The sequence below is a fragment of the Hyaena hyaena genome, unplaced genomic scaffold, assembly GCF_003009895.1.
Source record: "Hyaena hyaena isolate Hyena2069 unplaced genomic scaffold, ASM300989v1 scaffold_1789, whole genome shotgun sequence".
In the NCBI taxonomy this organism is placed as follows: domain Eukaryota; kingdom Metazoa; phylum Chordata; class Mammalia; order Carnivora; family Hyaenidae; genus Hyaena; species Hyaena hyaena.
Genome location: NW_024082415.1, coordinates 48,068 through 72,497, shown reverse-complemented (window position 1 = coordinate 72,497; position 24,430 = coordinate 48,068). Strand labels below are relative to the sequence as shown.

General features: G+C 39.1%; 1 protein-coding gene across 1 annotated transcript in view; it reads right to left on the bottom strand.

The window, feature by feature from the left end:
• PFKFB1 (6-phosphofructo-2-kinase/fructose-2,6-biphosphatase 1) overlaps positions 1-24,430 on the bottom strand; it is an 84,724-nt gene that overhangs the window by 48,604 nt on the left and 11,690 nt on the right. Inside the window, exon 2 of the mRNA XM_039224820.1 lies at positions 6,280-6,405. Within this exon, the coding sequence (XP_039080751.1) occupies positions 6,280-6,405 (126 nt within the window). The remainder of the gene's footprint in view (positions 1-6,279; positions 6,406-24,430) is intronic.

Sequence of the window (24,430 nt, the reverse complement as noted above, 5' to 3'; positions counted from 1 at the left end):
GCGGGGCCCGAACCCACGAACCGCGAGATCATGACCCAAGCGAAAGTCGGACGCTTAACCGACTAAGCCACCCAGGCGCCCCTGTTGGGAGTTTTTTGATAACTGATTCAATTTCTTCACTAGCTATGGGTCTGTTCAGATTTTCTCTTTTACCATGTGAATTTTGGTAGTGAGTGTGTGTTTAGGAACTTGTCCATTTCTTCTAAGTTGTTCAGTTTGTTGGCATATAATTTTTCATAGTATTCCCTGATAATTGCTTATATTTCTGAGGGGTTGGTGTAACAAATCCGTTTTCATTCATGATTTTGTCTATTTGGGTGCTCTCTCTTTTCTTTTTGAGAAGCCTGGTTAGAGGTTTGTCAATTTTGTTTATTTTTTCAAAAAACCAACTCTTGGTTTCATTGATCTGTTCAACTGTTTTTTTGGATTCTATATTGTTTATTTCTGCACTAATTTTTATTATTTCTCTTCTCCTACTGCATTTGGGGTGCACTTGTTGCTCTCCTAGTTCCTTTAGGTGAGCTGTTAGATTTTATACTTGCGCTTTTTCTAATGTCTTGAAATAAGACTGGAGTGCAATTTACTTTCCTCTTAGGACTGCCTTTGCTGTATCCCATAGAGTTTGGATTGTTGTATTTTCATTTTCATTTGTTTCCATATAGTTTATAATTTCTTGTCTAATTGCCCGATTGGCCCATTCATTCTTTAGTTTCAGTAGATGGTTCTGTAACCACTCTGATAGGTTTCCCTTTGTTTGTCAGGGCTCTTTTATCCCTAGCTCCTTTCAAAATTCTCTCTTTGTCCTTATATTTTGCCAGTTTCACTATGCTATGTCATGCAGAAATCAATTCAAGTTACATCTAAGGGGGAGTTCTCTGTGCCTCTTGGATTTCAACATCTACTTCCTTTCCCAGGTTGGGGAAGTTCTCTGCTATAATTTGTTCAAAGACTCCTTCCCTTTCCCTCCCTCTTCCTTTTACTATGATACGGATATTGTTCCATTTGATTGTATCACTCAGCTCTCAAACTCTCCTTTCATGTTACTAGATCAGTTCATCTCTCTTTTTCTCTGCTCCCTCTTTTTCTATAACTGTGTCTTCTAACTCGCCTATTCTCATCTCTGCTTCTTCAATCCGTGCATTGGACGCCTCCATTTTATTATGCATCTCATTTAGAGCATTTTTTAATTCATCACAACTATTTTTTAGCTCCATAGTCTTTGTAGCAATAGTTTCTCTAATGTCTTCCATGGTTTTTCAATCCCAGTGATTAATTTTATGACTATTGTTCTAAATTCTTGTTCAGTCATGTTGCTTATATCTCTTTTGAGCAGTTCTTTAGCTGTCATTTCTTCCTGGAATTTCTTTAGAGGAGAGTTCTTCCGTTTCATTATTTTAGTTAGCTTTCTGTCTCTTGTTAGTTTTAAGCTTGTTATGCACTCTGCACCTGTGAGTACTGCTGTATTAAAGAAGACTCTTTAGGGGCGCCCGGGTGGCGTAGTTGGTTAAGCGTCCAACTTTCGCTCGGGTCATGATCTCGCGGTTCGTGGGTTCGAGCCCCGCGTCGGGCTCTGTGCTGTCTGCCAGCTCAGAGCCTGGAGCCTGTTTCAGTCTGTGACTCCCTCTCTCTCTGACCCTCCCCTGCTCACGCTGTCTCTCTCTCTCTCTCCTAGAAATAAATAAAGCATTTAAAAAAAAAAAAAGAAGACTCTTTAACTGTCCAGGGCCTGTCCATTTAGGAAGTGTTCTTTGAATGGTGTCTCTTGGTGTCTCTTGTTGAGACTTTGTTATTTTATTTGCCTACTCGTAGTGGTATTTATGACTCTCTGCCACATGTACTTTCGCTTGTTTCTTGAGGTAGCCCTGGAAAAGAAAACAGACAGACAAACACACAGGGAACAAATGCACACAAATGCAGAGACAATCCCAACAAACACACAAAATGAAAGGGAAAATGAAAAAGAAAAAAAAGAAGGAAAAAAAAGAGGAAGGAGGAAAAACAAATAATAAAAAGAAAAATACAAAAAGAAAAAAGAAAAGAAAAGAAAAAAGAAAAACCCAGAAGACAAAGAACAGTCTAAAAGCATAAAACCAGAATTCCCCACTACAAATGAAGACCCGGGTGTACGCAGTGCTGATGGAAGAGCATATACAAAGAGAGAAATGACAGGTCGGGAAGGAAGTGAAATTGGAAGAGCAATGACCAGGCAGAGAGACTATGAGGGTAATTCAGAGAGAAAGAGGAGAATACATTAAGAGGCGAGGAGAAAGAAAGGAAGATAATGTTACTCAGAGAAACTATATAGTGTGATTACTCCAGATAGAGAGAGAGAGAGAGAGAGAGAGAGAAGTATCGGTGGGGGTGTAGAATATACATCTAGAGAATGGATTAAATATGACTGTTTAAGCAAACCAGTGACCAGAGTGCCCAGTCCAGCAGAGGGGAGGGATACTAATGTGACAAGGGAAAATATATCTAAATAGAAAGAATTGATCTAGAATTAATTACGGTAGTGCATCCATGTTGGTCTTGCCCTGAGCTCTGGTTTAAAAAAAAAAAAAAAAAAGCATCTCTGTAGAGGGGATGGGCGTGGTTTGGTGTAGGCGGGTCCACTGTATCCTGTCCTACTGTCAGCTCCCTGAGGTCGTGCCTTGGTGGTTGTGGGGATAAAAATGGCGGCGCCTCAGTCCCTTCTCGAACCAAGCATTGCAACTCACTCTTTTGGGTCTGGTCTCCCTGTACCGCAGGGGTAGCCAAGGTGTGCCGTGCTCTCTCTCCCAAGCCAGGCCTCCTTTCCTGATCTTAGTCCACGCGCCCGAAATATAAACCCACAGGCCAAGTCCCTCCAAGCAGTTTCAAGCTTCTCACCTCCCCATTAGGAATTGAGCCAAGCCAGAAGAATGGCGGAGCAGCTTCAGTCACACCGCTTTCTCTCCAGGTCGAGCTGGCAAGCAGAGGAGCAGTTTCTCCTGGCATCACCTGGGACCAGGGAGTCCCACTCAAGGTCAGCTGCACAGCTGGAAATCGGATCCCTCTGTGTCCCAAGCCAAGGTTTTTCTCTTCAACAGGGACAGTTCCTGGAGCAGTTTCAGCTGCTCTTTCTTTTCCCCTCGAGTCACCGCAGCTCCCCACAAAGGGGGCTCCCTCCCTTCCCTCTGTTTCTCTGGGACCTGGCCCAGTTTTATCTTTCCCAATTCGCACTCAGCCTATAAGGTTTTCTCAGTGGACTCTGTCTCCTTTTCCTCCAAAACTCCTGGATTCTGTAAGGGTTCCTATGGCTTTAGACCTTCTCCGTTTGAGAGATGGGGGTGAGTGAAATGTATGTAGCTCCCTACTCTCCATCGTCTTGCCTTCTTCTTGAAGGAGTTCTTTTAGGAAGGTAGGCCTTTTATGCAGCCATGGAGGGTGGCAGTGGGTAATAGACATTCCATGTAGAGGAACATAATAAGCAACGGTATGACATTGGCAGAAGGCAGAACATGTTTGGGGTATGTTAAGTAATTCACTGTGATTGAAGACTAGAGACTGGCAGGGGTGGATTGTTGAGGGTCTTGAATAATAGGCTAAAAAGCTTGGTCTGAAACTTTTAGGCCAAGAAGACCCTTTAAGACTGTATGTATGATAAGCTTTGTGCTTTGAAACATGACTCTGTGGCCTTCTGTGAGAATGGACCGGATTGGAGCAATAGGAGAATATATGTGCATTAGAGCAGAGACCCATCCACCACCATCCCATATATATCTAATACCCAGCAGAGGTTCCTTGGAGCCTTCAGTCCTCCACCAGAACCATTCTTTTTCTCCTCTTCTCCCAATATTCTACTCCTCCCACAGGACCAAACTTAAATATACCCTATCTGGAAGCTTTCACTGCCTTCCAGTTGATGATTTTCTCTGTGAACCCCTTAGTATCCTGCTGTAGGATTCCTTAAGTAACACGAGGTATTCAGGTATTCATATGCATCCCAAACAGATAGAAAACTCTTCAAATACAGGGCATGAATGCCATTCATTTTTGCATCTTCAGTGCTACCATGGGTTTTGGCACATAAACTCTTCACCAGTGAATTAGAAAAAGTTTATAAAGGGAAAGGAAAAGCAGCAGAAAGAAAGAAGAAAGGAAGAGAATCAAAGAGAGAGAGGGAAGGAGGAAGATAAATAAGATGCTGGGATCGGTAAGAGAAAGGAGAGGAAGAGAATGGAGAAAAAGAAAGTATAAGGCCAATATGGATTCTTTTCTCTTGCCAATTAGAGCCAAATATCAGACCTGGCACATTCTTTGGAATCAACCAGATGTGTTCATATTCTGGTTTGGTCACTCATTGGCCATGTGCCTTTAGACAAGGCACTTTACCTCTTAGGCATTAATTTCATCAACTGTGAAATGATGATAATACTAGTTCCTCTTTCATGGGCACTTTAAAACTTAAGAATATATGTTAGTAGTTTGAAGACAGACATTCTATCATATTTGTATTTGTTTGCCCAACATCCAGCAAGGATTTTTGCACAGCTGTGTGCTCAATAAATAATGATTGAGTGAATAAAAAATGTCCAAGAACTGTTTTCTGCACTGGGGAGCAGTGCTCCATTTCACAAGAGTCTAAGTACTTGCTTAGTGTACTAGCAAAGGAGGGACATGGTCCCAGAAAAAATTTCAGATAAGTTGATATTCTTTAAAATCCTCAATATAGTCATCAGGGACAAATAAAAAATGTTGGTAGACTTTTTCAACTTTACCGTTTTTATCCTGAATTGCATAAGATGTGGGGGCACCCTATCTCTTAGTGTTTAGAGCCTCTTAGTGTTTTAATCTGATCATATGGTATAGAGAAATGAATATGACCTGGTCCCCTGGCCCCAGAACAGCTCCTGGGGAGAGAGACCAAGACACATACTACAACAACACACTCTGTAATTAGTGTTGGCATAGAGGGGGGCGTAGGAAGTGTTGGTATGGGGGCTCAGAGAAGTGCAGTCCTGTTAGGGAGGGAAAGAATCAAATAAGAATGGGGATACAGGGTGGAGGATAGAGAAATCAAATGGAGAATAGTAGAGAGCAATTACCAAATAAGAGGTAGTATACAGAAAAGAGACCACACTGAAGAGAATGGAAAGTTGAAAGTAGGGAGTGAGGGAGGAGGTTGGAAGGCAGAGAAGGAGACCTCTCTGGAGGGGAAAAAGGCAGAACCACTCCTGGCTGGGAGGGGAAGCTGACAGGCTTAGACCTAGGGAGAGGTTTGGAGAGAACAGATGCCTTCTGGATTCCAGAGGATGAGGTAAGCTAAGGTGCCCTGCTTTAGTGAAGACCCTATGGTGGCCTGTGGGCTGTGGCTCCAGTGTGAAAAATCTTAAGATTTTGAATAAATGGTAATGCTAATTAAAATAGTAATGTTGGTATTGTAATAACAGTAATGGTAATAAAAAACAGCATTTTACTAATAGGGTTGTTTGTGGGGAAATAGGTTCTACTTACATAATGGGTTAGAAAAAAAGCTTAGGGTGGAAAGCTGCCACCATGGGGTGAAAGTGCATGAGGTTAACTAGCAAGATATTGTAATGGGATCACGAGTAAGTTGTTATATCATCTTCAGGAAGTTCCTTTCCATCTGACACCAATATACTTTTATATTTCTATCACAAACTCCACTTGCCACCACCACCACCCCCGACCATTTGCTTCTTACTCACATAAGTTAATGATCACTATCTGATTGTTTCTTCACATTCACCACGTGTGTAAGATCTTATTTTCTTCCATGTTCACCAAGTAGGTAATATCTTGTGAGCTCAATAAATACAGAGATGAAAACTTTGTTTGGGTTTCTTATCACCTCCTAAATATTAGCCTCTTTGGTATTCAATTCTGCATCCACTCTCTTGCTGGACAAGAGAGGACTCTGGACTCATAGTGTGAGACAGTTGTTTTAAGGTCTTGCAAAACTAGAGTTCCCTGAGAATAGACATTTAATCTTACTAGTTTTCCCATGCCTAGTACCTAGAATACAATTTAGGCACAGAGTATGTGCTCAAGAAATTATAAAACTTGTAACAGTGTAATGGTAGTGGTAGTAGTAGCAGCAACAGCAGCAGCAGCAGCAGCAGCAGCAGCAGCAGCAGCAGTAGTAACAGCAGCAGGAGCATTAGTAGTCATCCTAAGACTGGTAATAATATTTTGGAGCATTCCTGGTACTGAGGAAATGTTTTCTGACATGCTACCTTACTCTTTTCAGACTGTGGCCTGTAGGGAGCTGTAGAACAAAGGGTTTCAGAGACATACCTTTAGTTGGTGTTCCTATCCAGTTGAGATATCGCGTGAGCTTCATGGAAATGTAGGTCTTCCCTCGAGCTGGTAAGCCAACCATTATCACCATTGTGGGGGAATTGGTAAACTGAGGTATTGATGCTGGAAGATAAACAGAGCCTTAAAAGCTTATCACCAGGTTACTATGATCTACTGGTGTCAGCTCAGAGATACAGATTTGGAAAATTATCTTTCCTATCATTATAATAACAACAATAATTACAAATAGCTGAAAACTTTCTAAAGGACTTAGAAATTCATCAGGAAACTGCTGCAAACAGCTAACCCTTAATCTATAGAAACAGGAAGGCATCTGGAGGGAACAAGAAAGCCCAGGTATTTGCTTATCTTTCATAGATACTACTGCTCAACATATACTCATAAGAAGACTCAGCTAAAAATGTTTAATAAATTGCTAAAGTTGGTTGTGGGCTGGTATGAGAATGTGAAGCCCCTAGGGGCTGAAGATCTAGGTAGTTTTGCATCCTCTTGCAGACTTCCTCTATGAATTCCACCAGGTGCTGACAGGGAAGACAGAAGAATCCTGAGAAGATGTCCTGTAGTTCTGGCTTGGGGAGGAAATAGAATAGCAGCCATTGCTGAAATTTTGCCCAGACCATTTCCTTTTATATTCTATGAAACAAAAGCTTTAGTCTTCACAGAGAAAAGCAATGCAACTGTAGTTTGAGAGCAGTGATGGAAATTAACTACAGCCAACAGAGGGAACAGCTAACACTACTGAAACTCTGCCCAGACCAATCTATTCCATCTTCCCCAAGGAAAATAAACCTTAATCTGCAGGAAGAAGAGCAACAGGAACTGAGGGTACTGGTACAAACTCAACACAGCTGGAGAAGGAAAACAGAAAAACTATTGTAGCTCAGGAGGGACAGGAATATATGCTGGGTTCACCATTGTAGTTAGAGAAGGGACAGAAACACATGGGAAGGTAACACCTCCAAGACTGAGGATAAGCATGCCTAAGACTGAGGCTTATTCAGACTAACAAGAAATGTCATCAGTCACCGATTCCCTACTACCAGGGTAAAAAAAAGTAAAATAATAGATTATTTCCTCAAAGGTTGCAAAAGATAAATTGTCTCCAGAGAACAGCATGAAGGGAAGAATCAAGGCAAGAAAAAAAAATTGTCTGAAGAGACAAAGAAATCATCAGGACCAGACTCAGTTATAATACACATATTAGAATTTTCAGGCAGGGAATTTAAAATAGCTATGGTTGGTATATTAAAAAGCCTTATTGGAAAAAGTAGACAATATGAAAGATCAGATAGATAGTTTCAGTATAGGGATGGAAAGTATAAGAAGGAATCAAAGGAAAATCAAAAGAAAAAAACACAGTTATAGATCTGAAGAATGTCTTCAATGTGAACTTAATATAGCTAAGGAATCAATGAACTTGAGGATATATCAGTAGAAATTACACACCCTAAAATGCAGAGAGAAAAATTAGTAAAAAAAAAAAAAAAAAGAAAAAGAAAACAGAATAAAACATCCAAAAACTTTGGGAAACTATCAAATAGTGTAATATACATATGTATATATAAAATATATGTAATATATAATTAGAATAACAGAAGGAGAAGAGGGAGATAATGAGAAAGAAGAAATATTTGAAGAAAAAAGTGCCCAAAATTTCCAAAATTGAGTTATTGATACCAAACCACAGATTCAAGTATCTCAGAGAACACCAAGCAGGGTAAATAAATTTTTAAAAAGAACCACAGCATACCCAAGATAAATAAAATTCAAATTACATAAAATCAGGGAAAAATAAAATATTGAAGGAGGCCAGGAAAAAGAGGTGGCAGGAACACATTACCTACAGAAGAACAAGGAGAAGAATTACACTAGACTTCTTGTCAGATGTCGCATAAGCAAAAAGACAGTGGAATAAAAAGTTTAAAGTATTGAAAGTAAAAGACAACAGCAACAAAATAACACCACAAACCCTGACAGTCCATAATTCTAAATTCACCAAAAATGGGGGCACTTGGGTGACTCAGTTAAGCATCCAACTTCTGCTCAGGTCATGGTCTCACAGTTCATGGGTTTGAGCCCCGTGTAGGGCTCTGTGCTGACAGCCCAGAGCCTGGAGCCTGCTTTGGATTCTGTCTCTGTCTTTGTCTGTCTGTCTGTCTCTCTCTCTCTGCCCTTCCCTGCTCATTCTCTGTCTCTCTGTCTCAAAAATAAATAAACATTAAAAAATAATAAACAAATTCACCAAAAATGTCTTTCAAAAATAAAGGCAAAATAAATACTTGTATTTCAGACATACAAGAACAGAAAATTCACCACAAGCCGACTTATCTTATAAGAAATATTAAAGGACAATATTTAAGCAGAAATGATATGATATAGGTCAGAAAACTAGATTTACATAACTAAAAAAGACATTGGAAAAGGAATAAATGAAAGCAAAATATACTTTTTATTTTGCATATTCTTAATTGTTCTAAAAGATAACTTTTAAAAAATTTTTAATGTTTATTTTTGTTGAGGGAGAGACAGCATGAATGGGGGAAAGGCAGAGAGAGGGAGGCATAGAATCCGAAGCAGGCTCCAAGCTCTCAACTGTCAGGAATGAGCCCAACTTGGGGCTCAAACCTACAAACCATGAGATCATGACCAGAGCTGAACTTGAATGTTTGACTGACTGAGCCACCCAGTTGCCCCTAAAATATAACTGTTTAAAGCAGTACTAGTAATAATGTATCGGGTGTTTATAGCATATATGTAAATGAAATGAAATAAAATAAGTACAACAATGACACAAAGAAAGTGTAAGTGAAAAAGATTCTGGGAGTATTCTGTTATAAGGAGCTTGTTATTTGAAGGTGAACCCAAATTATTTTAAAATATACATTGTATGAAATACTACTTGACGGTCACCTGAGTAGCTCAGTCGGTTGAGCATCCGACTTCTGCTCAGGTCATGATCTCACGGTTCGTGGGTTCGAACCCCATGTCGGGCTCTGTGCTGAATGCTCGCTCAGAGCCTGGAGCCTGTTTCGGATTCTGTGTTTCCTTCTCTCTTTGCCCCTCCCCCGCTCACGCTCTGTCTTACTCTGTCTCTCAAAAATAAATAAAGGTAAAAAGATTTTTTAAAAAAGAAATACTACTTGGCAATGAGAAAGAATGAAATCTAGCCATTTGTAGTAACTTGGATGGAATTGGAGGGTATTATGCTAAGTGACAGAAGTCAGGCAGAGAAAAACAGATACCATATGTTTCCATTCATATGTGATTCTGGAGAAACTTAACAGAAGACCATGGGGGAGGGGAAGCGGGGAACAAAAGCTACAGAGAGGGAGGGAGGCAAACCATAAGAGACTCTTAATACTGAGAACAAACTGAGTGCTGATGGGGGTGGGGAAGACAGGAAGGGGGGTGATGCGCTTTGAGGAAGGCACTTGCTGGGATGAGCACTGGGTGTTGTATGGAAACCAACTTGACAATAAACCATTTTTAAAAAATAAATAAAAATAAAAAAGAAACAAAGAGGTCTGGGAAGATGGTAGTGGAATATGAAGACTCTAGGTTTGCATTGTCCCACGAATACAACCTGATAACTATCAAATCATCCTAAATAACCCAAAAATCAACCTAAAGACTAGCAGAACAAACTCCACAACTAAAGGTGGAGAAGAGATCACATCAAAGAAGGTAGGAGGTGTGGAGAGACAGTTTGGGAGAGAAATGGATCATGGCTGCCATGGTGGGGAAGGAGCTGCAGTAGCATAAAGGGGTGAGAGACAGACTAGCACAAAGAGAAGCCCACATGAGGAATACAAGCCCTCATAGAAATTGGCTTGGAAAGCAAGACAGGATGAATTTTGTGTGTTCTTGCAACCACTTGGGCTTAAAGTCTAGAGATTTGAAGTTAGCACGCTTGGCTCTGGGAAAGCACAGAGGGCATTGGGGCTGTTCTTGGAGAGAAAGCAGGCAAACAGCCTGTGAATACAATATGGAAACAGCAATCTGAAGAGTGCCTGGGGTACACAGTGGGGAGGATATCTGCTCATGTTGGAGTGTGTAACAGAGTGGCAGCATTCAGGGAAAAACATCTCTGGGAACAAAGGGAATGGCAGGCACCATTTCCCTCTCCAGCCTCTCAATTTAAGCACAGGGCCACTTTCAGGAAACAGCCAAAGACTATACTTGACACAAAATTTGTTTACACCAAGCCCCAACTCCCACCTCCATGCTCTGGTGGAACCACCCTTCTGAGTCATGCTTGCCTCAGTCCCATTGCAGTGGGCTCCTTCCCCTAGAAGACCAGCCCAACGCCCTGCCCATACTGCATCTTTCAAACCAGAAGTTTTGCAGGGCCTTGGCTTTAGCAGCAGTGGTGAAAGGTCTTATTTCACAAGCAGACCAGAGCATATCTAGTTAAAACTTTCCACATTCAGGTAGGGATCAAATATTGCCCACAACAGGCAAAGAGAACCTCTGCCGATGACTGGCCTGAGGGTAGAGCACCCAGGACACAATAGCAGAACACTTGCAGCACACATTAGAGACACCCGCTGAAGCACCAAGCCCTGGGGAACTACACTACACTACAGAGCACTACAGGATATCTTCTTCATAAGACCATTCATTACCCTCAAGAACATGGGAAGTAGTTGACTTTCCTAACAAATGGAAACATGTATAAAGACTTAGACAAAATGAGAAGACAGAGAAATTTATCCCAAATGAAGGAACAAGATATATTTAAATTGCTGAATAGGAAAAAATCTGCAGCCAAGATACTCTATCCAGCAAGGCTATCAACCAGAATGGAAGGAGAGATAGAGTTTCTTAGACAAACAAACTATTGGAGTTCCTGATCCAGCCAGCAAGAAATATTAAAGGGGAATTCTTTGAGAGGACAGAAAGAACTGTAAATGAGAATATGAAGATATGAAACACAAAAGTAGTGATAATATTTCTGTAAAAAAAAGTCAAGGAATCCACAAAATAAAAGGTTGTCAAATATGACACCATATACCTAAAAGGTGGGAAGAAGAATAAAGAATTGGTTCAAACTTAAATGACCATCAACTTAATATAGACTGTGATATGCAGAAGATGTTATATACAACCTAATTGTAACAATGAGTCAAAAACCACTGATTAGTATGCAAAGAATAAAGAGAAAGAAATCTAAATGTATCACCAAGAAAAACCAGCATATTATTAAAGAGAGAAAGAGAATGATCAGAGAACTTGAGAAACAACCACAAAACAAGTAATAAAATGGCAATAGATACATATATATCAATAATTACTTTGAATGTAAATGGACTAAACATTCCAATCAAGACACAGGGTAACAGAATCAATTAAAAAGCAAGACTCGGGGCGCCTGGGTGGCTCAGTCGGTTGGGTGTCCGACTTCAGCTCAGGTCATGATCTCACAGTTCGTGGGTTTGAGGCCCACGTCGAGCTCTGTGTTGACAGCTGGCTCAGAGCCTGGAGCCTGCTTCAGATTGTGTATCTCCCCCTCTCTCTGACCTTCCCCTGCTCATGCTGTCTCTCTCTCTTTCTCTCAGAAATAAATAAAACATTAAAAAATTTTTTAATAAAAGCAAGACTCACCTATATGCTGCCTACAAGAGATTCATTTAGGCTAAAAGACACCTGCAGGTTGAAACTGGGAATATGAAAAAATATTTATCATGCAAATGGATTTTTTTTTCTGATATATATTTTTAATATAATATATTGTCAAGTTGGTTTCCGTATAACACCCAGTGCTCATCCCAACAAGTGCCCTTCCCCATGCCAACAGCCCCCTTCCCCTCCCCCCCCCATCAGTCCTCAGTTTGTTCTCAGTATTCAAGAGTCTCTCATGGTTTGCCTCCCTCCCTCTCCCCCAACTGTTTTTCACCCTTCCCCTCCCCTATGGTCCTGTTAAGTTTCTCCAGTTCCACATGAGTGAAAACATATGGTATCTTTCTCTGCCTGACATATTTCACTTAGGATAATACCCTTGAGTTCCATCCATGTTGCTACAAATGGCAGATTTCATTCTTTTTCATTGCCATGTAGTATTCCATTGTATATATAAACTGCATTTTCTTGATCCATTCATCAGTTGGACACTTAAGCTCTTTCCATATTTGGCTATTAGCACATTCTTATCGATGTTTGTGATTGTCTTATGTATTTGGGTGTTTCTGAATTCAGTGCATAGACATTTATACTTGTTAGCTCTTCCTGATGGATAGACCCTGAAATTATTATATAATGCCCTTCTTTGCCTTTAAAATAAAAAATAAAGTCCAGTTTGTCTGATATAAATATGGCTACTCCAGCTTTCTTTTTGATGTCCAGTAGCATGATAGATGTTTTCCCATCTCCTCACTTTCAATCTGAATGTGTCCTCAGGTCTAAAATGGGTCTCTTGTAAACAGCAAATAGATGGATCTAATCTTTTTAATCCATTCTGCTACTCTGTCTTTTGATTGGAGCATTTAGTCCATTTACATTCAGTGTTATTATTGAAAAATACAGGTTTAGAGTTATTGTGTTCTCTGTTAGATTCATGCTTGTAGTGGTGTCTCTGGGACTTTGTGTTCCTTGCAACATTTCCCTCATAGGATCTCTTGTAGGGCTGGTTTAGTGATGATGAATTCCTCCATTTTTTGTTGGGATAAACCTTGATCTCTCCTTCAATTCGGAATGATAGGCTTGCTGGATAAAGGCTTCTTGGCTGTATATTTTTCCTGTTCATCACACTGAAGATTTCCTGCCATTCCTTTCTGGCCTTCCAAGTGTCAGTAGATAGGTCTGCTACTACCCTGATATGTCTCCCTTTGTATGTTGGGGCCCTTTTATCCCTAACTGCTTTCAGAATTCTCTCTTTGTTCTTGTATTTTGCCAGTTTCACTGTATGTCGTGCAGATCGATTCAGTTTACGTCTGTGGGGAGTTCTCTGTGCCTCTTGGATTTCAATATCTGTTTCCTTTCCCAGGTTGGGGAAGTTCTCAGGTATTATTTGTTCAAGTACACCTTCTGCTCCTTTCTCTCTCTCTCCTTCTGGAATTCCTATGATATGGATATTCTTCCGTTTGATTGTATCACTCAGCTTTCGAACTCTCCTTTCATGTTCCTGGACCAATTTCTCTCTCTTTTTCTCGGCTTCCTCTTTCTCTATAATTGTATCTTCTAATTCACGTATTTTTTCTGCCTTTTCAATCCGTGCAGTAGCCAACGCCTCCATTTTATTTTGTGTTGCATTTTTTAGTTCATCAGTATTTGCAACAATAATGGCTCGGATGTCATCCAAGCCCTTTTGAAGCCCAATGAGTAATTTTATGAGTATTATTCTAAATTCTTGTTCAGTTATGTTGCTTAGATCGGTTTTGAGCAGTTCTCTAGCTGTTATTTCTCCCTCGAATTTCTTTAGAGGAGAGTTCTTCCGTTTTGTCATTTTGGCTAGCTTTCTTTCTCGTTAGTTTTAAAAGCTTGTGATGTGTTCTGCCCGTGTGAGTGCTGCTATATTAATATTAAAGGAGGCTCATACACTGTCCAGGGCCTGGCCGTTCAGGAAGTCTTCTTTGAAGGGTGTCCCTTGGTCTCTCTTGTGACTTTGGTTTTATTTCTCTACTCGTAGTGATGTTTTGAACTCTCCACGATGTGCACTTTAGGTTTGTTCCTTGAAGTAGCCTGTGCCACAGGCGCAGAGGAGGCGGGCTGTCTCCCGTGCCTCACGCCCTCACTCCGTGCGTTGTTAATGATGCCACCCAACTTGCAATCCACAAGCCAAGGCACTTCAGGGCAGGGAACTGGTTCCTCCTGATGCCGACCACGTCCCTGGGGTACCACCTAACCCGGAGGGAACTTCCACTGTCCAGTGCCAGACCGAGGCCACCAGTCCAAGGAAAGCCCCACAGTTAGAGGTGGGATATCTCTCCGAAAGCCTATAGTCTGGTGCATGCAGAAGTCGCACATGCACTGGGAAGCCAAATGATTCACTTGACTCACTTTACTGCGACATTCGCTTTGCTTGCAGGGGTCTGCAACTGAACCCGCAGGATCTCCGAGGTAGGCCTGCTTCTCCCCGAGCGCAGACGGGAAAAGCTCATGCAAATGGATTTTAAAAGAAATTCAGAGGAACAGTAATAATGTCATGCAAAGTAGATTTTAAAACAAAGACTGTCAGAAGAGACAAAAACAGACACTGTATAATCATAATGGGGACAATCCAACAAGAAAATATAACAATTGTAAATATTTATGCACCTAATATGAGGGCACCCAAATACATAAAACAGATGATAACAAGCATAAAGGAACTAATTGATAGTAATACAATAAGAGTAAGGGTTTTTAACACCCTACTTATATCAGAGGACAGATCATCTAAACAGAAAATCAACAAGAAATAATGGCTTTGAATGGCACACTGGACAAGATGAACTTAACAGATATATTCAGGATGTTCTATCCTAAAACAGCAGAATACACATTTTTTGCAAGTACACATGAAACATTATCCAGAATAGATCACATATTAGTCCAGAAAATCAGTCTCTGCAAATTAAAAAAAATCAAAATCATACCATGAATCTTTTCTGACCACAACACGATGAAGTTAGAAATCAACCACACACACACACACACAAATTTGGAAAACCCACAAATACATTGACGTTTAATAACATTCTACTAAGCATTGAATGGGTAAAACAAGAAATCAAAACAGAAACCAAACCACATGGAACAAATGAAAATGTAAACAAATGGTCCAAAATATTGTGGATGCAGCTAAAGTGGTTCAAAGAGTGAAGTTATTAGCAATACAGGTCTACCTTAAAAAGAAAGAAAAATCTCAAATAAACAGCCTAACCTTACTCCTAAAGGAGCTAGATAAAGAAAAACAAACAAGGGGCACCTGGTTGGTTCAGTCAGTAGAGCATGTGACTCTTGATCTTGGGGACATGAGTTCGAGCCCCATGTTGGAGGAAAGGATTACTTAATAAAAATAAAAGTTTAAAATTGTTTTATTATTTAAAATTTTTAATGTTTATTTCTGAAAGAAAGAGAGTGCTAGTGGGGGAGGGACAGAAAGTGAGGGAGAGAGAAACAGAATCTGAAGAGGCTCTAGGCTCTGAGGTGTCAGCACAGAACCCGACATGAGGCTCAAACCCATGAACTGTGAAATCATAACCTGAGCTGAAGTCGGATGCTTAACCGACTGAGCCTCCCAGGCACCCCTAAAGAACTCTGAAAAATAAAAATATCATTAAGAAAAGAAAAAGAAACAAAACCTAAAACAGCAGAAGGAAGGAAATAGTAAAATTTTAGAGCAAAAATAAATGGTACAGAAACTAAATAAATAAGAACAGATCATTGAAAAGAGGAGCTGGTTCCCTGAAAAAAAAAATCAATAAAATTGATAAACCTGTTGCCAGACTTATCAAGAAACACTCAGAAAGGACTCAGATAAATAAAATTATAAATATAAGAGGATAAATAAACAATGCAAGAGAAATACAATCATAAAAGAATATTATGTAAAATTATATGCCAACAAATGGGACAATCTAGAGGAAATGGATAAATTCCACGAAACATAACCTATTAAAGCTGAAAAGGAATAAATAGAAATCTTGAATAGACTGATAACCACCAATGAGATTAAATCAGTAATCAAAAAACTTCCAACAAACAAAAATCCAGTACGAGGCTGCTTCACAAGTGAATTCTGCCAAACATTAAAGAAGAGTTAATACCTATTCTCAAACTATTACTAAAAGTAGACGAGGAAGGGAAACCTTCCAAATTCATTCTATGAGGTCAGCATTACTCTGATACCAAAACCAGATAAAGACCTCACGAAAAAGAACTAAAGGCCAATATCTTTGATTAACATAGATGGAAAAATCCCCAACTAAATACTAGCAAACTGAATCTAACAATGCATTAAAAAAGCATTTACCACGATCAAGTGGTATTTATTCCTGGTATTGCAAGAGTGATTCTGTGGGGAAATAGGTTCTACTTACATAAATGGATTAGAAAAAAAGCTTAGGGCAGAAAGCTGCCACCATGAGGCGAAAGCACCCGATGTTAGCTAGCAAGATATTGTAATGAGATCACGAGTAACTTGTTATATCACCTGCAGGAACTTACTTTCCATCTGGTGCCAATATACTATTGTGCTTTGATCACAAGCTCCACTTGCCACTCAGACCCTTTGCTTCTTACACACACAAGTTAACAATTACTATCTGATTTCTTCACATTCACCAAGTGTGTGAGATCTTGAGTGATCAATAAATAAGGAAAGGAAACCCCTGTTCAGGGCTCTTGCCTCCTCCTGGACATTAGTCTCTCTTGTATTCAATTCTGCATCCACTCTCTTGCTGGACAAGAGAGAACTCCAGACTCCTGGTCTGCGACATGGTTCAATATTCAAAAAACAACATGAGGGGCGCCTGGGTGGCTCAGTCAGTTAACCGTCCGACTTTGGCTCAGGTCATGATCTCACGGTTCGTGGGTTTGAGCCCTGCGTCGGGCTCTGGGCCGGCAGTTAGCTCAGAGCCTGGAGCCTGTTTCAGATTCTGTGTCTCCCTCTGTCTCTGACCCTCCCCTGCTCACGGTGTCTCTCTCTCAGAAATAAATAAAACATTAAAAAGAAAACAACATGATACATCATATCAATTAAGAGAAAGGATAAAAACCATATGATCATTTCAACAGATGCAGAAAAAGTATTTGACAAAGTACATCTACTCATAGTAAAAGGCCCTAAATAAAGTAGGTTGAGAGTGAACATACCTCAACATAATAAAGGACATATATGAAAAACCCACAGAGAACATTGTACTCAATGGGGAAAAACTAAGAGCTTTCCCCCTAAAGTCATGAGCAAGACAAGGTTGTACACTCTCACCACTTTTATTCAAGATAGTAGTGGAAGTCCTAGCCACAACAACTAGACAATGAAAAGAAATAAATGGCATCCAAATTGGTAAGAAAGAAGTAAAACTCAACTGTTTGCAGGTAACATGATACTATATACAGAAAACCCAAAAGACTCCATCAAAAAATGACTAGAATTGAGAAATAAATTCAGTAAATTCACAGGATGTGAAAAACAATCTGCAGAAATTGGTTGCATTTCTATACATCACTAAGGAAGCAGCAGAAAAGAAATCAAGAAAACAATCCCATTTACAATTGCATCCAAAATAATAATAAATCTAGGAATAAACCTAACAAAAGGAGTAAGAGACCTGTATTCTGAAAACTACAAAACAATGATGAAAAAAATTGAAGAGGACATAAAGAACTAGAAGGATAGGGATCCTCTATGGCCCAGTGGGTTGAGCATCTGACTCTTGATTTTGGCTCAGCTCATGATGCCAGGGTCATGGGATTGAGCCCCATGTCAGGCTTCACATTGACTGTGTCATCTGCTTAATATTTTCTCTTACACCCTCAGCCCCTATTCCCCACTCACACACACTCTCCCTAAAACTAATTTTATTTTTGTCCCTAAAAATAATTTTAAAAAAGAAATGGGAAGACATTCCATGCTTATTGGTTGGAAGAACAAATATTGTTAAAATGGTCATAATACCCAAAGAAATCTACACATTTAATTCAATCACTATCAAAATACGAATAGTATTTTTCACAGAATTAGAAGGGAAAAAGTCCTAAAATTTCTGTGGAGCCACAAAAGACCCCAAATAGCCAAAGCAACTTTGAAAAAGAAAAGTAAAGCTGGAGGCATCAAAATTCTGTACTTCAAGTTATATTACAAAGATGTAGTCAATAAAACAGTATGGTAGTGGAATAATAATAGATACATAGATCAATGGAACAGAATTCAAAACCCATAAATAAACCCATAATTGTACGGTCAATTAATCTTTGACAAAGCAGGAGAGAATATCCAATGGGAAAAAGTCTCTTCAACAAAAGATGTTGGGGAAACTGGTCTGCTACATGCGACAGAATAATACTGGACCACTTTCTTACACCATACACAAAGATAAATTCATAATGGAATAAAAATCTAAGTGTGAGACCTGAAATGATGAAAATACTAGAAGAGAGCACAAGCACTGAGGTCGACATCAACCATAGCAATATTTTTCTAAATATGTCTTTTGAGATAAGGGAAATAAAAGCAAAAATGACTATTGGGACTTCATCAAGATAAAAAGCATTTGCACAGCAAAGGAAACAATCACCAAAACTAAAAGGCAGACTACAGTTCAGATGAAGATATTTGCAAATGACATATCTGATAAAGGGTTAGTATCCAAAATCTCTAAAGAACTTATCAAATTCAATATCAAAAAAAAAATCCAATGAAGAAATGGGCAAAAGACATGAATAGACACTTTTCCAAAGAAGACCTACAGATGGCTAACAAACACATGAAAAGATGCTCAACATTACTCATTATCAGGGAAACACAAATCAAAATTACAATGAGATACCACTTCACACCTGTCAGAATGGCTAAAATTAATAACTCAGGAAACAACAGATATTGGCAAGGATGTGCTGAAAGGGGAACACTTTTGCACTGCTGGTGGGAATGCAAACTGATGCAGCTACTCTGGAAATTAGTATGGAGGTTTCTCAAATAATAAAAAATAGAACTAAGCCATGACCCAGCAATTGCACTACTAGGTATTTATCCAAAGGATACAAAAATGTTGACTCGAAGGGGCACATGCACCCCAATGTTTATATCAGCATTATCTACAATAGCCAAAGTATTGAAAAAGTCCAAATGTCTATCAACTGACAAATGAATAAAGAAGATGTGGCATATATATTATATACAAGGGAATATTACTCGGTGATCAAAAAGAATAAAACCTTGCCATTTGCAACAACATGGATGGAAGTAGAGTGTATTATGCTAAGTGAAATAAGTCAGTCAGAGAAAGAAAAATACCATATGATATTACTCATATGTGGAATTTAAGAAACAAAATAGATGAACATAGGGGAGAGGAAGAAAAATAAGAAAAAAACAGAAAGGGTGACAAACCATAGAGACTCTTAAATACAGAGAACAAACTGAGGGTTGCTGGAAGGGTGTTGGGTGGGGGATGGGCTAAATTGGTGATGGGCCTTAACGATGGCACTTGTTAGGGTGAGCACATATGTAAGTGATGAATCACTGAATTTTACTCCTGAAATAATTATTACACTATACGTTAACTAACTTGGATTTAAATAAAAATTAAAAATTAAAAACAAACAAATAATCCAGTTAAGAAATGGGCAGAAGACATGAATAGACATTTTTTTTCCAAAGAAGACATGCTGATGGCTTAAAGACACATGAAAAGATGCTCAACATGACTTCATCAGGGAAATACAAATCAAAACCATGTCAGAATGGTTAAAATTAATAACACAGGAAACAACAGGTGCTAGTGAGAATGTGGAGAAAGGGGAACACTCTTGCACTGGGGTGGGGATACAAACTGGTGCAGCCACTCTGGAGAACAGTAAGGAGGTTCTTCATAAAGTTAAAAATAGAACTAACCTATGATCCTGCAATTGCACTATTAGGTATTTACCCAAAGGATACAAAAATATAGATTCGAAGGGGTACATGCACCCCAATGTTTATAGCAGCATTATCAACAATAAGGTAACTATAGAAAGAGCCCAAATGTCCATCAACTGACAAATGGTTAAAGAATATTACTCAGTCATCAAAAAGAATGAAATCTTGGGGCACCTGGGTGGCTCAGTCAGTTAAGCGTCTGACTTCAGCTAAGGTCATGATCTCACGGTTCGTGGGTTCAAGCCCCGTGTCGGGCTCTGTGCTGACAGCCAGCTCAGAGCCTGGAGCCTGTTTCGGATTCTGTGTCTCCCTCTCTCTCTGACCCTCCCCTGCTCACAATGTCTCTCTCTCTCAGAAATAAATAAAACAAAAAAAAAAAGAAGAAAAAAAGAATGAAATCTTGTCATTTACAACAACATGAATGGAGCTAGAATGTATTATGCTAAGCGAAATAAGTCAGTCAGGGAAGACAAATTTGATATGAATTCACTCATACATGGAATTTAAGAAATAAAGCAGATGAACCTATGGTAGGGATAAAAACAAACGAGTCTCTTAATGATAGAGAACAAACTGAAGATTGATGGAGGAATGAGGGGGGAGATGGGCCAGATGGGCGATGGATAGCACTTGTTATGATGAACACTGGGTGTTGTATGGAAGTGATGAATCACTGAATTCAAGTGAAACCAATATTGCACTGTATGTTAACTAAGTAGAATTTAAATAAAAATTTGTAAAGAAAGAGAAAGAAAACAGAAAACAATTGAAAAAAAGGAACAAAGTAAGGATATGCACTCTCATTATTTCTATTCAATAGGACTAAAATTTCTAGTCAGTATTATAAGCCAAAAACAAACAAATAAATAAAAGGTGTACAGATTGTACAAAATCCCAGTAAATCTACAAAAATCCTGTTTAGGATCACCAAAAAGACGTGACTGCCAATTACCCCATGAGCTGGACCTAGGCACTCAGAATCCTCACCCCTCCTCTGCCTTTGGAATGTGAGTTCCATTCACCTTTCCCACTCCCAGACTCTGCTCCAAGAACACAGCTTTGAGATGGTGATGTGTTGGAAATACTTGCATGAGGGGGTGCCTGGACTGCTATGTTAGTTAAATGTCCGACTCTTGATTTCAGATAAGGTCATGACCTCACGGTTTGTGAGATCAACCCCTGCATTGGGCCCTGTGATAATAGCGAAGAGACTGCTTGGAATTCTCTCTCTCTCCCTCTCTTTCTCTGGACCTCCCTCTGTCTCTCAAAATAAAATAAATAAACATTTTTTAATGAAAATACTGGGGTGTCTGGGTAGCTCAGTATGCTGAGCATCTGACTCTTGGTTTCGGTTCAGGTCATGATCACAAGATTGTGAGATCGAGCCCTGCATCAGGTTCCATTCTCAGTGTGGAGCCTGCTTAAGTTTCTCTCTCCCTCTAACCCTTTCCCTCACTCGCACTCTCTCTTTCTCTCTAAAATAAAGAAAAAACTGTTAAAGGAAAATACCTGCACAGTATGTTATTGAGCCAGTTAGGGCCTCATGATAAACTTTTAAGATTTGGAGACCAGGTGTCGATATCCATTTTTCTTGCTGCCAGCCAAGACAAGCCTTGTATGTAGGTTTCCATTGCTATTATTAAAAATTTCCTCCTACCAACCTGGAGTGGACTGCCTCTTTCTTTGGTCTCTTCCTGCCTTCTTAATAAGAATTCTAGTTTCAGATTACACCTGGGAATTTCCTGGGAGGATTCCAAGCAGTAAGTCCTCCTAGAACTAATAAGTGATTTTATTAATATCAAAGGATACAATATCAATACAAAAAAAGTCAATAATATTCCTATAAATAAGCAATGAATGGTTAAATAACAATTTAAAAAAATACAATACCTCTAATAAGATTTTTAAAAACCCACTTAGGTATAATACTAACAAAATCTGGATAAGCTCTGTATGCTGAAAACTGCAAAATGCTCCTGAAAGAAATCAACCAACCAAATAAATAAGCATATCATGTTCATGGATTTATAGGCTCAACATGGTAAATATGCCCATTTTCTCCAAAATGACCTATAGATTTAACAGAATATCAACAAAAACTCTTATTATGATCTTTTTGAAAGTATAGACAAACCAATTCTAAAATTAGTATGGAAGATGAAAGGAACTAAAAGAGTTAAAATAATTTGCAAGTTAATAACAATTTTAGAGGAAACGCCCTACCTGATTTTAAAATTTACTATACAACTACAGTGCTCAAGACAGTGTGGTATTGTCAAAAAGATAGACATATATGTAAATGAAATAGAATAGAGAGCCCACAAATAGACCCACCCAAATACAGTCAATTGATTTTGGACAAAAATCAAAGGCAATTCAATGGAGAAAATAGAGACTTTTCAAAAATGATACTAGAACAAATGGAATTCCCTATGGAATACATGAACCTCAACACAAACCTTGTACTTTTACAAGGAACTCAAAATATATTATTGGGCTAAATATACAAGGTAAAGCTATAAAATTTGTAAAAGACATTTCATCCACTTAGAGTTTATTTTCTTTTTTTTAAATTTTTCATGTTTTTTTTTTTACAAGTAGTTTATTGTCCAGCTGGTTTCCACATAACACTCAGTGCTCATCCCCACAAGTGCCCTCCTCCATGCCAATCTTCCCCCTCCCCCCTCGACACCCATCAGTCCTCAGTTTGTTCTCAGCATTCAAGAGTCTCTTATGATTTGCCTCTCTCCCCCTCCCCCACTATTTCCCCCCTTCTTCTCCTCCGCGGTCCTCCGTTAAGTTCCTCCTAATCCACTTATACCTGCAAACATATGGTATCTGTCCCTCTCTGCCTGACTTATTTCGCTCAGCATAACGCCCTCAAGGTCCATCCCTATTGCTATATATGGCCAGATTTCATTTTTCCTCATTGCCATATAGTATTCCATCATATAGATAAACCACATCTTCTTGATCCATTTGTCCGTTGATGGACACTTAGGCTCTTTCCGTGTTTGGCTATTGTTGAGAGTGCTGCTATGAACATTGGGGTCCATGTGCTCCTATGCATCAGCATTCCTATATCCCTTGGGTAAATTCTTAGCAGTACTATTGCTGGGTCATAGGGGAGTTCTATTGTTAATTTTTTGAGGAACCTCCACACTGTTTTCCAGAGAGGCTGCACCAGCTTACATTCCCACCAACAGTATAGGAGGGTACCCATTTCTCCACATCCTCACCAGCATCTAGAGTTCTCTGATTTGCTCATTTTAGCCATTTTTTTTTGAGTTTATTTTTGTGCATGGTGTAGAAAGTGGTCCAGGTTCATTTGCTGAAGCAACTGTCTTTTTCCATTGGATATTCTTTCCTGCTTTATCAAAGATTAGTTGGCATATGTTTGTTAGCCCATTTCTGGGTTCTCTATTCTGTTCTATCCATCTCTGTGTCTGTACTTGTAAATGAAATATCAGATAAAGGGTTAGTATCCAAAATCTAAAAAGAACTTATCAAATTCAACACCCAAAGAAACCAAATAATCCAGTGAAGAAATGGGCAAAAGACAAGAATAGACACTTTTCCAAAGAAGACATCCAGATGGCTAACAGACACATAAAAAGTGTTCAACATCACTCATCATTAGGGAAATACAAATCAAAACCACAATGAGATACCACCTCACACCTGTCAGAATGGCTAAAAATAGCAACCTAGGAAACAACAGGTGTTGGCGAGGATGTGGAGAAAGAGGAACCATTTTGCAAATGCTCATGAGAATAAAAACTGGTGCAGCCACTCTGGAAATTAGTATGTAAGCTCCTTAAAAATTTAAAAACAATTTTGTTTATTTTTTCAAAAAACCAACTCTTGGTTTCATTGATCTGTTCAATTGTTTCTTTGGTCTCTATGTTGTTTATTTCTGCTCTAATTTTTACTATTTCTCTTCTTCTACTGGGTTTAGGGCGTTCTTGTTGCTCTTCCTCTAGTTCCTTTAGGTGAGCTGTTAGATTTTGGACTTGTGCTTTTTCTAATCTCTTGAAATAGGCCTGGAGTGCAATGTACTTTCCTCTTAGGACTGCCTTTGCCACATCCCATAGGTTTTGGATTGTTGGGTGTTATGCTTAGTGAAATAAGTCAGGCAGAAAAGGACAAATATCATATGTTTGCATGTATAGGAGGATTAGGAGGAACTTAACGGAGGACCGTGGGGGAGAAGAAGGGGAAAAATAGTGGGGGAGAGGGAGGGAGGCAAACCATGAGAAACTCTTGAATGCTGAGAACAAACTGAGGACTGATGGGGATGGGGGGAAGGGAAAGGGAGATGATAAGCATGGAGGAGGGCACTTGTGGGGATGAGAACTGGGTGTTATATGGAAACCAACTTGACAATAAACTGTTTTTAAAAAAGGAAAAAATAATAATAAAAAATTAAAAAATTAAACAAAATAAACAAAAAAGAACATGTATATATATATGTAAATGTATAATAAAGTATTACTCAGCCATAAAAAAGAATTAAGTCTTGACATTTGCCAACAACGTAGATAACACTAGAGAGTATTATGTTAA